The 13,756-nt window shown below is 30.7% G+C and overlaps 1 protein-coding gene across 5 annotated transcripts; it reads right to left on the bottom strand.

Moving 5' to 3' along the window:
• Positions 1-4,323: 4,323 nt before the first annotated feature.
• On the bottom strand, positions 4,324-9,856 carry LOC107477822 (G-type lectin S-receptor-like serine/threonine-protein kinase SD3-1). 5 transcript variants are annotated; one of them, XR_008007324.1, is made up of 3 exons: positions 6,009-9,341; positions 5,399-5,668; positions 4,324-4,824 (listed from the first exon to the last, which is right to left on the bottom strand). XR_008007324.1 is itself a non-coding variant. In XM_021137767.2 (2 exons), the coding sequence occupies exon 1, from the start codon at positions 8,938-8,940 to the stop codon at positions 6,724-6,726; it is 2,217 nt and encodes a 738-aa protein (XP_020993426.1). In that variant the 5' UTR covers positions 8,941-9,341; the 3' UTR covers positions 5,241-5,668; positions 6,716-6,723. The 5 variants fall into 5 exon arrangements, 1 of the variants encoding a protein (XP_020993426.1); XR_008007326.1 differs by lacking the exon at positions 4,324-4,824 and adding an exon at positions 5,241-5,321; XR_002371850.2 differs by lacking the exons at positions 4,324-4,824; positions 6,009-9,341 and adding an exon at positions 9,348-9,856 and having other exon boundaries at positions 5,241-5,668.
• Positions 9,857-13,756: the final 3,900 nt, after the last annotated feature.

Raw genomic sequence — 13,756 nt, 5'->3', positions numbered from 1 at the left:
TTTATTTGATAATTAATTTAATTTTTAAAATAATCTATAAAATTAGACTCTTACACTAAAAAATAGTTATTATCGGTTTTTATAATATAATTAAGAACTAGATAGTTTTATTATATATTTATGACAGACAATGCATGAATAGTTTTATATATTTAAAGAGGAGTGTTACACATACAAGTCTTTTTAACTTACAAGTGCTACACTCAAAACGGTTCTTCTTCTTCTTCCTCTTCCTCTTCCTTTTCCTCTTCCTCTTCATCTTCTTCTTCTTCTTCTTCTTTTTCGTTTTTTTTTTCGATTTTTCTATTTTCAAAGCGCTACACTCAAAACGGTTCTTCTTCTTCTTCATCTTCCTCTTTCTCTTCTTCTTCTTCTTCGTTTTTTTTTTATTTTCATGGTTTCTAAAATTAAGCTTTGAAATCGTTTTGAAGAAGAAGAAGCAGCAGAAGATGAGGAGAAAGAGAAAGAGTTCTGAATTATGCAATAAATTTTGGGTGTATTTTTTAAATCTTTTGGGTGTATTTTCGTAATCCTTTGGGTGTATTTCTATAATCCTTTTGAAGATAATAGAACTTTAGAAATACACCCAAACGATTACAGAAATACACCCAAATGATTACAGAAATACACCCAAACGGTTACAAGAATTCACCCAAAACGATTATAGGAATACACCCAAAGGATTATAGAAATACACCCAAAAGATTACAAAACTACACCCAAAGGATTTAAGAAATACACCTAAAATTCGTTGAAGTACATCTTATGCATAATTCAGAACTCTTCCTCATCTTCTGCTACTTCTTCTTCTTAAAAAACAATTTTACCATGAAAAATCGAAAAAAAAAACGAGAAAACAGAGAGAAAAGAACGTAAATAAAAAAGAAGAAGAAGAGGAAGACGAGGAAGAAGAACGTGCAGAAACGAAAGAAAAGAAGAAGAAGAGTAAGAGGAAGAAGAACGTGCAGCAAGAAGAAGAAGAAGAAGAAGGAGAAAGAGAAGACAAAAAACGAAAGAAAAGAAGAAGGAGAAGACGAAAAGGAAAACGAATGGTTCGAAGCGCGTTTTGAGTTAGTTTTAATTGAACTTGTAAGGTTTACAAGCTTTAATCGCTTGTATGCGAAGAATAACTCATATTTAAAATGGTATGGATGAATTTCTATATTGTATTTTAAATTTATATAATACTTTTTAGGTTTAGTTATTTCGTTGGTCTTTATAGTTTTATTAAATTTGTAATTAGGTTTAATTATTCTGTTGATCTCTATAATTTTACTAAATTTGTAATTAGGTTTCTATATTTTGTTTTCTTTTAATTAAATTCTTACACTACTTTTAATTTTGTAATTAGATCTTTTTTAATGTAAAAGATATTAAAATTAACTAAATATTTATTCGTAAATTAAAAATATCTACAATTAAAAACCTATTAAATTTTTAACTACATATTTTTTAATGAATAAATTATGAATATTCATCTTTTAAGTTAAATTTTGTTAGATTATATTGTGTTGACTTTTTAGAAATTTTTCTAAAAAGTTTTCATTGATATCCGCAAAAATTTACAAAGATTCACCTCTCCCAAATCACACAGAAATAACCAAATACTATATTTTTATATTAAGCTGTGTCATTTTTTTTAATCTCTGACAAAAATATTTTATTAATTTATTATATAAAATTCATAGAATTGTACACACTAATTATATATAGAATTGACTTGATTATTCAATTCAATTTATTTCGAGTTTATTTAGAATTAAATTATATAGTTTTTAAAATAAATCTGATAAAATATCATAGCGAGATTTAATTCTAAATAAATAATATTTGACTCGATTCATGTACACTAAATCCAATAGTTTGACTTATTATAAAAAAAATTATATAATCTTACATATATACATATAGACAAAATAATCTCTCTCCCTCTTCATAATATTATATAAGATCTCAAAAGTCAAGTATTTCGATTTTGTGTACTATATTTTCAAAGAAGAATATAGGAAGTGACTTGGTAAATAAGTCCTCCAAATTATCACTTAAACGAATTTGTTAAACGTCAATTATTGCTTAATTTTAAAGGTTGTATGTGAAAAAAAAATGAAGAGAATATGTGTTGTTTAGTCATCTTTGACGTATCTATTTTTGAATTGAGAGATACATGTTGCATTATCTTTATATAATGTTGTAGAAGGTATTTCTAATTCTAATCAATCCACATAATAATTGAAGGAAAAGTATATGGAACCAACTAATAATCAACTAAGAATGGAACAACATAATTAATTATAATTAGTTTTATTAATTTATAATTTAATTTGTTTGTTAAATTATTGTTGACCACATTAGTGTTAGGAGAGAATCACGGAACAGATGCTTTGATCATTTATTAGTTGATTCCATATAATTAATTATGTTTTATTAATGCGTAACACATGAAACATAGAAATCATATCCAAAACTATCTAATTTACAAGAAAAAAAACATCCGTGTGCCTATTAGTAGCAACATTCGGTTACCAGTTGGCTGATTCTTGGCTTATATAAAGTTGGTTCCCTAGCATTGTTGATAATTGAATATATCCAATCAAATTTCTAATCCAAAAGCATTCACGACTTGTCTCATGTATTGCAAGTATTTAATTATAATTGAAAGATATTGTAGCTATAGTTTGCTTCATAGATTTTCATGATATAGCTGTGTCACCAAATATAAATAAGTATTTCGTTTGAATTTTCCTTTATTAAATCAAATAGATAACTTGCATCTATATAGTCAACCAATTGTGACTTGAATCTATGTGGATAAAATAATCTCATATCAGTGATTTCATGAAAATATTAAAATATTTTTTATTTTATTCCAGTGTCTTTTAGATGGAGAGAAAATGTATCTCGCTAATATATTTACAACAAATGTTATAGAGGTGAGCACGGGTTGCGGGTATCCGATTGCCCATTCGAATCCGAACCGAACAAATTAAATTGGTTCTGGAACTAATGGGTAATCGGGTCTAATCCGAACCAAACTAATGACTCTCTCTAGTAATTGGTTCGGGTAACGGCTCTCGGGTGTGGAACCCGAACCAACCCGTAGACCCGACCATATGTTAATTAAATAAAAAAATAAAAATTTAAAAAATATATATGCCTTTTAATATATTTGAATTTTAATGTCTTTAGTATTTAATATGTTTGGATTTTAATGTGTTTAGTTTTTAATGTATTTGGTGTTAAACATTTTTGGATTATTTCTATTAATGTTACATGTTTATTGTACTTATAGAATTTTTAAGATAAAAATTTCGTTTTTTTATTTTTTTTTATGAATTTCTGTTTTATCGGATATCCAATTACCCGAACCGAACCAATCCATTTTTAATCAGTTTGGTTTGGTTCGGGTACACACACAAAAAACATAAATTCGAACAAAACCGAACCAATTACAATTTAATTAGTTCGGTTCTAATTTCACCTTAAATCCGAACCAACCTGACCTGTGTTCACTCCTAAAATGTAATATCGGGACATGTATTATTCGCAAGACACATTAACCCCCATGACACTAAGATATGGTACTTCAGGACCAAGTGCTTTTTTATTTTCTTCTTTAGTCAACCTTCTTCACATCTAGTGATCTAATGATCATTGGGGTTTTTCCTGGAAGTAATTTATTCATATAAAATCTCTTTAGGATTTTCTCTGCGCAAGTCTTTTGATAAATAAATATCCCTTTTGCTACATATTTGATTTGAAAGCCGAGACAAATTTGATTTTTTCAAGATCTTTCATTTCAAACTCTTCTTTCAGAGCATTTATGATCGTTGGGATCTGTTCAGAAGATCCAATGAACATACACAACAATTATAATAAATCCAGACGCAAATTTTCTTATATAAATACGTGGACAAATATCATCAATTTTAAACACCTTTTGCATCAAATACTATGTAAGACAGTTATACCTCATCTGTCCAGATTACTTTAAACTATATAAAGATCTTTACAATTTAACCGAGTATAATCCTTGAGATTTCTCTTTGGATAATTCAGATATGTTTAGTCCTTCAGAAACTTTCATATAGATATCATAATCTAATATAAGTTGTGGCTACATCCATTAGATGCATATTTAATTTATGATATACAAATAAGCTAATCAAATATCTCAAGGTAATTATATCAACTACGAAAGAGTAGGTCTCTTTATAATCTATACCAGATCTTTCTGAAAAATCTTGTGCTACAAGTTGAGTTTTGTAGCATACAATTTTATTATTCTCATTTTATTTTCTCACAAATACCCATTTGTATCAAACAAGTTTCACACCTTCTAGTATTCGTACTATAGAACTAAAAATTTCACGTTTTGCAAAGTAATTTAAGTAATTTATGGCTTCTTTTCACTTTTACCAATCATCCCTTCGTTGACATTCTTAGATGATTTTTTGTTCAAAATCCTCATTTTCATGTATAATATTTAGCACTACGTTATATACAAATATATCGTCAGCAATCATTTCTCTTTGGTTCTATTTTCTCCTATAAAGATAATTTATTAAGATCTTTATCATTTTGACAAATTTTAAGATTGTGACTTTAGATAACTATAAGTGTCTCAACTATGTCTTCATCCTTCTCAACAGGAAGTGTATTTGCCTCTTTATCATAATTTGCCCCTCTTTTTTTTTCGAGAATTTTTATCTTTAAAACTGATTGATCTACCATGCTTTTTATAGGTCATTGTCACGAAGAATGTTAGCAGACTTGAAATTTCTGTGAATCACAGCCGGCTGACATTGCTCTTGCTCATGCAAATACCTTGTAAGAAGACAAGAAGAAACATTAGATTTCTCATTCAGATCATCAAAGATTTGTGTCTTCAAATATGTTAAAATCACCGAAAGACTTTCCCATGCTTCAGCTTCCAATTATCTTTTTGCATATGCTTCATTTGGTTTTCAGAAAGACCCTAGAACTCTCTAAAGAGATTTGATAAGAAATTCATTGTTGTTCGAAAAAAGCCATCATTCTTGGGCCAGCAACCAACAGCTTAACCTTTAGGGTTGAATTGGTTTGCAAAAAAATATTTAACTATTAAAATCTTTCACACAAAAAATAAAGCATAATGTGGCAAGTATTACTAACCCTTAGCATTTAGCAATTTAACTTTGGAAGTACTATCAAAGTTGAAATAAAGCTTCAACATCAATAGCCATGACTTGAGCAAATTAATATCAGCAATTGAATGAATTCTCCAAGGAAAACTAATATTTTAGGCAGGATAAACCAGACTTGTGAAAATAGAAGATCTGAACCTGTTATAAGCCAAAGCTACAAATCAACAAGCTTGAGCAATTTTTTCTCTTAAAAACATAATGGTAACTTGACTTACTCTAGGGCCCTAGCCGCCCCAAGTGCTATCCGGATGCGAGCATTCCACGTGAGTCTTGTTTTAAATTCATCCTCTGAGTGGAGTGCCTCATAGAGTGATCCATTACTGCTACTCGTATATCAGAAGCCTTTGACCATGCTCTGAACAGTACCCAATAAACTTGACGATTGTTACATGTCGTGTTCTATCAATGCCATTCACTAATTCAAGAAAATCCTCCTCTTTCTGGTGATTACAAACACTCTTTTCAAGTTTCTTCACAGCAAGTACCTACAGTTCATAATAAAATGTTCTCATTGAACCCAAAATAAGGGAAGGAAAAAGATCAAGCGTCAAATTAAGAATCCAATCAAGGCATCAAAGTCGGATTGTTTTATCAGGGTAAAGAGAAACCGATATGCATCATTAATCTATTTATCATGTCATTCCCAGAACATCTTGGCAGAAAATGAAAAGCAGAAGAGAAAACGGCCTAGCCAAGCATAATAATTAAATAAAACCTGTTAAAATAACTTTAGAGTTTTTCAAGAATCACAGAACAATCAAAGATCTAAGCAATATAATCGGCCCAAAGAAGATGAAGACATGTATGCAATAGAGATGTACAAACCCAGTGACAAAAGAACTTTGTGGTTGTTCTCAGGTATTAAACTCCCATGTTATCACGCAACGACAATGCATCGTGTGTTCGCAACACAAACCACAAACTACAAGAATAAAAAGATAATAACAATCACTCCTTTTTGACAATGTGTGACTTCACATACTAGAGATGTTTAAACATGGAAAATATGACAAAGTAATATCATCTGTCCAGCAAAAAGAACAATTGGGAGAAAAAAAAATGGAAGGCATATGTACCAATCATGTTACTATAAATGAAGATATAAAAGAAAAAATATGTGTAACTTAGTTTCATCAGTAAATTCTGTATAAATGCAACTGATGAGAAACAGTCTCACCTTCATTCTTTTGTGTTGTTCAACGTATTAGATTTTCTATTTTGATCCTTAATTCAAAATATATAGAAGCATTACTCACTAACTATAGAAGCACACCTTTCTTATATATATATATATATAATCAAGGATAAAAAAACAGGACATTGCTGAACACAGTCTTCAAAGTTTATAGTTACAACTCCTAATAAGCTAAGAGGTAACAAACTCTCTATTTAGCACAAACAAGAAGGTTGTAAACTATAATGTGACTAAGGTTGTAAACTAAAGTGAACACAGTTCCTACAAATTTATTTAGCACATCCACTGAATCTCAGAAACATTATCTTATTGTATCTAGGATTATTCCAGCAATAACCTCTTGCATCAAAATGGAGGTGGTGGTAGATCAATACTCAAAGTTCCTTCCAGTACTGCCACTACTTCCTCCATTGAAGGCCTTCGACGTTCATCACTTTGTAGGCACCAGAATGCGATTCTCAAAACGCGCTCAAGTTCATTTAAATTGGCACCACCTTCAATTCTTTTGTCAATCACATTTGCAGCATTCCCTTCTATCAATTCTTTATATGACCACTCACAAAGATCACTTTGATCTCTACATCCGGTCAATAAGGTTAGGACTAACATGCCGAAATCTGCTATGTCTCTCTGGGCAGAAAAGGCACAGTACACTGCCTCGCCGTCTACTATTGCAAACCCACATTCGCTCACCTTGGCTTTTAAGTTCTCATCCAACATGACATTTTCACACTTCAGATTTCCATGACTTATGAACTCCCTGCATTCAGAGTGAAGATAATTAATGGCCTGGGCCACGCTTAAGCATATGTCAACCCTTTTTCTCCAGGTCAGTTCCTTGCAAAGAGCGGAATCATCTATATACTTCTCAAGAGAACCGTTTTTGACGTACTCGTAGACCAAGAATCTATGATTGGACTCGCAACAATAGCCCTCCAGCTGCACAAGGTTCTTGTGGTGGATGCCTCCAATCTTCAGAACAGCAGTCCTGAACTTCCTTGCATCTATGGATGCAATCAGCTCTTTAACAGCAACTGGGAATTTGTTTAGTAGCATGCCCTTGAACATATTTGGCCCAATTCGATCTTTGAAATCCTCAGTGACGCTCTTGATCTCTGAAAAAGATAACAACACAACTAAGCCCTTTAAATTTGTGTCTGCGGAAGGTAAATTGTATTTGCATCTAGTAGAGGTTTTCCTTTTGTAGATGAAAAGATAAAAACATCCGAGTTGAAGGACAACAGCGATGATAATTGTGTCTAAGGATATTCCTATTAGACAAGGAACACGAATATCAGAATCTTCTTCTGTTGGAGGTGAGCTTTGACTTTGACATGGGAACTTTGGGGCAGATGTAGATGAGCAACTCTTGACAAATGATACCACGTCTGGAGACCAATCTAAATAGCCAGTGACATACTCAGATTTCTTTATCGAGCATTGGGGACGAAAATGATTAGAAAAGGTTGCGGCAGTACAACTAGAGTCATTCTGGCACAATTGCATACATTTATTCATGCTAGTCATGATAGCCGGACCATCAATAGGGAAAAGCCCAAATAGGTGTATATTCCTATATGTGATCATAGTGGAACCATGTTTACACTTTTGTTCATATGGAATCAAACAAGTCTCATCAGTGTCCGTCTGGTTGAAAGGGCACACACAATCAGCAGTACCACAGGAAGACAAAACACAGACCCCCCGTTTACCGCAAGTTGCAAAAACCTTGCACTGGTTCTGAACAGCTTGCCTGACAGATTTCCATGACTGCAAAGCCTCCACCCACGAATATAAGCGGAGATTGCCATCCACATCTATCCTAAGAAACCGGTATTTAACATATTCATCGTAGTCTTCTCCAAACACGGTCCAAACAACATTAAGATTTTTGTCTAAAAGTTGCAGAGCTCCATTGTTTGTTACATATGCAGTGAGATTCGGAACAGAAGGGTTTTGGCTTGTCCAGTAGGGAATAATACCTTGCCAAAGGAGCATCAAGTGTCCCGAAACGTTCATAGACAGGCTGTAGTAACTGGACAGTAGATTCGTACTTGCAGCTTGAAGCATCTTATCACAAGATAGAAACTGTCCTGGGAGAAGTGTATCATATGGACTATCAAAACTTTGCCAAATGACCTTTTGTTCTCTGTCGATTAGAACAAGATTTCCATTGTCAAGAAGAGAAGCCGACACGACACCCTTGTTACTGGTTTGGCTGCTCCATGAAGATATTCCCTGATCATCAAACAGGAGCATATCACCATCTGTAGTGAAAAGGAAATAGGACATGTTACCTACTCCAATCTGAAAGTCAGCACTCCACACCATTCTTTGTTGACTATACGGTATAGACTTGTCGCTGAAACGAATGCCAAAACTAAACCGGCCAGGCTCATCCGAAATCTCAAGAAATCCAATGGTAAAATTACCATTTTTGGAAACCCAGCTGCCATTGTCAACCACCGAAAGTCTAGAACCTAATGGTATCTCAGCCCTCACAGCATGATATAGCAAGAAGCATATGAACACACATAGCAATAAACCGCTCTGTTCAATCATATCTATAAGGGTTCTAAGGGTTCTGAAAGGGTGTCACTGAAACTGAAACGAAAAATAAAATAAAAGGAAACTCATTCGAACTGAGAGTTTGGGGGACAGGAGAGGGGTTGGAACGATGGAGTTCGAGTTGATTTTTGTTTTCTCAAGGGAAAGTACGGCAGCGAGAATTAATAAAACAAATTAGAACTCTCATTCAATTTCTCTGAATCATTATTTTCTCTTCTATTCTCTTCTGTTTTGATTTAGCTTTATTCGTGCTTGTCTTGTTTGTAATGTTTGATAGATAGTTTGTAGAGTGTTACCAGAAATGCAGAAAAGTTCAGAATATTTGTAAAATTAGAAGTGAGCAAAAGAGTTAACAATTAATTGTTCATACTAAAGTAGAAAAACAGCAGCAGCTTGATTACCTGGGTCGCACACCACCACCGTACCGTCGGAAGCTCCAACTTGATCTCATTCTTTCATTCTTTTCTCTTCTTCACGCGGCAGCCATAAAGCTTCCTGGGTTCTCTTTCAATGGAAGCCATGAAAGGGTACTCTACAAACATCAGCGCATATCTCATTGACACCCGCAACTTGCTCGCCTGGTCACTGGCTCCGGCGGTGTCTTCGGTCTCACCAGCTGCCACGGCGGTGTCTTTGGCGTTGTTTTCATCCATTTTTGGAATGTTAGAGCCTGAGGAATGGAGAGTGAGAGAGAGAGGGGTAGGTGGAGTTTTTGTTTTTTCTTTCTTGTTCTGGGGTAGCTACACGCGTAGACATTTATTCTTTCCTTATATTGTGTCCAGTGACTCGGTGATTCCAGTAATTTTCATTTCCATAATTTGTCATAGTAATTAAATGGAGTAAGACTTTCAACTTTCAAGATATTTTTGGAAGCTAAGTACAAAAGGAATAAAACGAGAAAGAAAGCATTATTCTGATCGCAATTACCAAGGTCCCCAATTTGTGCCCAAAGTTGGTGAAGCTGCAGCATCACCATTACTCCAAGAGCCAAAAGGAGACATGCCTCTCAATTATCAACATTAGTCAATTAATAACCCGTATTTCTAATTAAAATTTTAAGCAAGAAACAATTTTATCTGCTTTTATAATTGTCTACAATATAAAAGATAACTTATTACTTCTAAATTTGATAATTTTTTTAGATACATATTTTACAACAGTAGATATGGAGTGTTTAATATTATTGTAAATTTAAAAACTTACGTTTTCAATAAACAAAACTTTACATTTAAAAAAAAAGTCTAAAAAGTTAGTACTTTTATTAAAATTTGGTCAATATTTAATAGCAAAAAAAGTGGCTAATCTCACAGTATTAAATATAATCTCATATCATTAAAAACACTAATAATGATTAATTGATAACTACAAATTATTTGATCCTAGCACTCTTCTTATATTTATATTCTTAAAGAATTTTATTACTAACGACTGTTTTTGACAAATAGGTTGAGGAGGAGAGAAGCACGTTTGAGTTTCTTGAAAGTTTCACTTTGATGTTTGGTAATTTTTATCTTTCTAAATCCAGAATTGATTCTGCCTCTGAACGCACGTTCAGCAGAAGCTAAAATTTGTAACTTCTGCGTTTTACGTTCATGGTTGCTGACTGCCATTAGAAATTAGGTAAAAAATTTATTTATTTTTTACCAACCCTACCCTTCATTTTCTTCTATAAGAATGATACCAGCAGTAACTATTACTTTCAGGATCGTTCTTTATAGTTCTTCCTACTATATTATTTTTTATATGTATATTTTTTATAATTTTTTTATTTTTGGTTGGTTTTGTTTATATGATTTTTTATTTATTTTATTATATTTTTTTTATTCATATGACAAATATTGTTGATTTTTTTATTTTTTATGTTGCTCTGATTTTTTAAATATTTTATTAATTTATATGATACTTTTATTATTTTTTCATATGAATTTTATTTATTTTTTATGCTATTTTTTTTGTTTATATGATATATGTTGTTGGTTTTGTGGAATTTTTATTATTTCTTATCTGTATGATTTTTTTCTATTTTTTGATGTACTCTATTTTTATTTTGTATTAATTTTTTTATTTTATATTCTGACTTTGTAAAATTTGTAATTGTTATTATTATATACTATATTTATTATCAAAATTTTGTATAATATAAATTATGATCCTATAAAAAAGGACAAAACAAATAAAAAATTAGTTACAAGAAATAATAGAGTCATAAATAATAAAAATTTACAGTCTAAAATAATATTAAATTAAAGAGTATTGACGGTACTAAAAAAATTATAGAATATTTTTTTATCTGGCATTATAAAATTTATAGTACTTTCTTTTATATTTTTATTTTTTATTGTATTTATTTTATTTATATGATAAATACTTTTTATATTATTTTTGATAGTGTTCTGATTTTGCAGGTATATAAAAAAAATTATTTAAATTGATGTCTCTTTTAGTAATTTTTCATCTAAAAGTGATTTTGAGTTGTATAATACAAACAATATTTATTTTATTATAACCAATTTTAATATAAAGATTGCCAAACATAAATTACGTTAATCTAAACTTATTTATCATCAAAATCAATTTTATAGAATCAAATTTATGCAAATTTTCGTTTGCAAACTGTAATCTAAACACTCATTAATTTAGGCAAAAACTAATATTTTTTAACTTAATTTTTATGTTGGTTGTTAAATCGATAATTCATGATAAAATTATCGACCAATTTAGTGGTTAAGCGTTTTCAAAAGTATCTGAAAGTCTACTTTTTCTTTTTATCCACTTAATAAATCGGTAGATGATTTTTTATTTAACGACAGATTTAGAAAACAAATAGTATAAGTTTGAATCGTCCACCATAATAAAGGGTACCAAATGTCGTGTAAGACCAGACTTTTCCGTTGATGACGACAATTTGCACAATTGTTGCATACTTGCATTAGGCCCGTTTGTAAAGTCGTGCAAGTAGAACACCAGGGTTGTTTAGAACTTGTTTGGGAAATCATGGTCATGGTGATGAATATCATATCATAAGCAATAATGTTGTCATGGAGAGGGGTTTGATTGGTGAGATGGTTTTTTTGGGTTAGTGCATCGTACAAGATTAATAATTAAATTAGTCCGCGAAAAATAAGATATTTTTTTAAATTCGTCTTTAAAAGATTATTTTAATTAAATTAGTCTTTTAAAGATTACGAATTAATCATATTTGTCTTGCAATTATTCCACTCACAATTTTCGTCAACAATTGATGATGTGAAATGTTAATTGATAACATACATGACACATAACATGTTCAATTAGATATTAACTAAATATGTTTACGAAAATCTATCAATTTAGTCACTAGGTCATATTAGGAATAAAATTTTTGTAATTAGAGAAAATGACTAAATTAATAATTTTCATAAACATATTTGACTAATATCCAATTAGTCAGGTATTATATATCTTATCAATTAATATTTTATAATATTAATTTTTAAAAAAAATTATTATTAGAGTGAGTGGAGGACAAATATGATTAATTTATAATCTTTAAAAAACCAATTTGATTAAAAAAATCTTTTAAAAATAAATTTAAAAAATATCTTATCTTTCAAAAACTAATTTTTCTATTAACCATTATCTCATATATCGAAAGGTTCTTTCTATAATTATATTGCTTTACTTTACATTGTAACGCACAAAAACAGTAAAAATAAAAAAAATAAATAAAAATACAACAAATTAAAAGCAATAAGACATTTATATACAAAAGATGTCCTTGCATTGTCTTGCAAGTTGCAACTTATAAAAGAACATAGAGACAGGGTAGCTATTTATATACAAAAGAGGCATTCTTTATTTCTTTTTCACTTGTGTTTGGATTTTGCGTGCCTAGAAAACCAAGTTTTCTAGAAAGGGTGGTTTCTCCTGAATGGCCTGCTAAAGGGATGCACTGATATAGCCATAGCCAGCTCTGCATCTTCCGACTGAACCAATGATCTTTTTTGGACTGAACCGTACATAGCTAAGATTCCTATTTTACACAATAAATTAATAAAATTGACAACTATTATATTATATATTTTCCAAGCCTAAAATTTTGTTATCTTTATTTAATTTGCCCAAGTTAGTATATGGTAGAATATTTTGTATAATAATGCTCTCTAATTCATATTCATATAATTTCTCTAATCAAGTCAACCAATTTTTTTTTCTTCACGCGACCATTACTTTTTAACATAAAACTTTTCTTCCTTTTTCTTTGTTCTGATTTCTCTTATTTTTTTCTTTATTTTTTTCAACATAAAACTTCGTTTTCTTCTTTAATCTGCATTGTATTTATGTTCTTCATTTTTTTCTTCGTTTTCAAATTTCATATTTCTTCTTCCTTTTCAGATTTCAATAGTGTATCAAAACAATGGATGCTTCAAGTTCAAATCAGAGTGATTTGAATTATTCTTCTGAATCGAATCTGTTGGACGAGGTTTGGATTATTCAATTTTGAATTGAATGGAATGGAATAGAATCGCTAAATCCAGTTGTTTATGAGCACAATTTTCTGTTTATTTAATATTGTACATTGGCTTCGTTTTGATAATATTTTCGGTTCATTCAAAATGCAAGTGTTTTTGAATTTGAAATTATAATGGACAATTTTTTGTTCATTTTGTACTATACAGTAGTTTCGCTTTAATACTATTTTTGGTTTATTTTATAGTACAGGTGTGTTGTGGATAAACAATTTGTCCCAAAGATTGGGATGACTTTCAAGACACTAGAAGAAGTTGGAAAGTTCTATAAAGAGTATTCCAAACTTGCCGGTTTTTCTACG

This window comes from Arachis duranensis, chromosome 3 (genome assembly GCF_000817695.3).
Source record: "Arachis duranensis cultivar V14167 chromosome 3, aradu.V14167.gnm2.J7QH, whole genome shotgun sequence".
In the NCBI taxonomy this organism is placed as follows: domain Eukaryota; kingdom Viridiplantae; phylum Streptophyta; class Magnoliopsida; order Fabales; family Fabaceae; genus Arachis; species Arachis duranensis.
The sequence above is the reverse complement of the archived record's forward strand: the minus strand, read 5'-3'. Positions and strand labels throughout refer to the sequence as shown.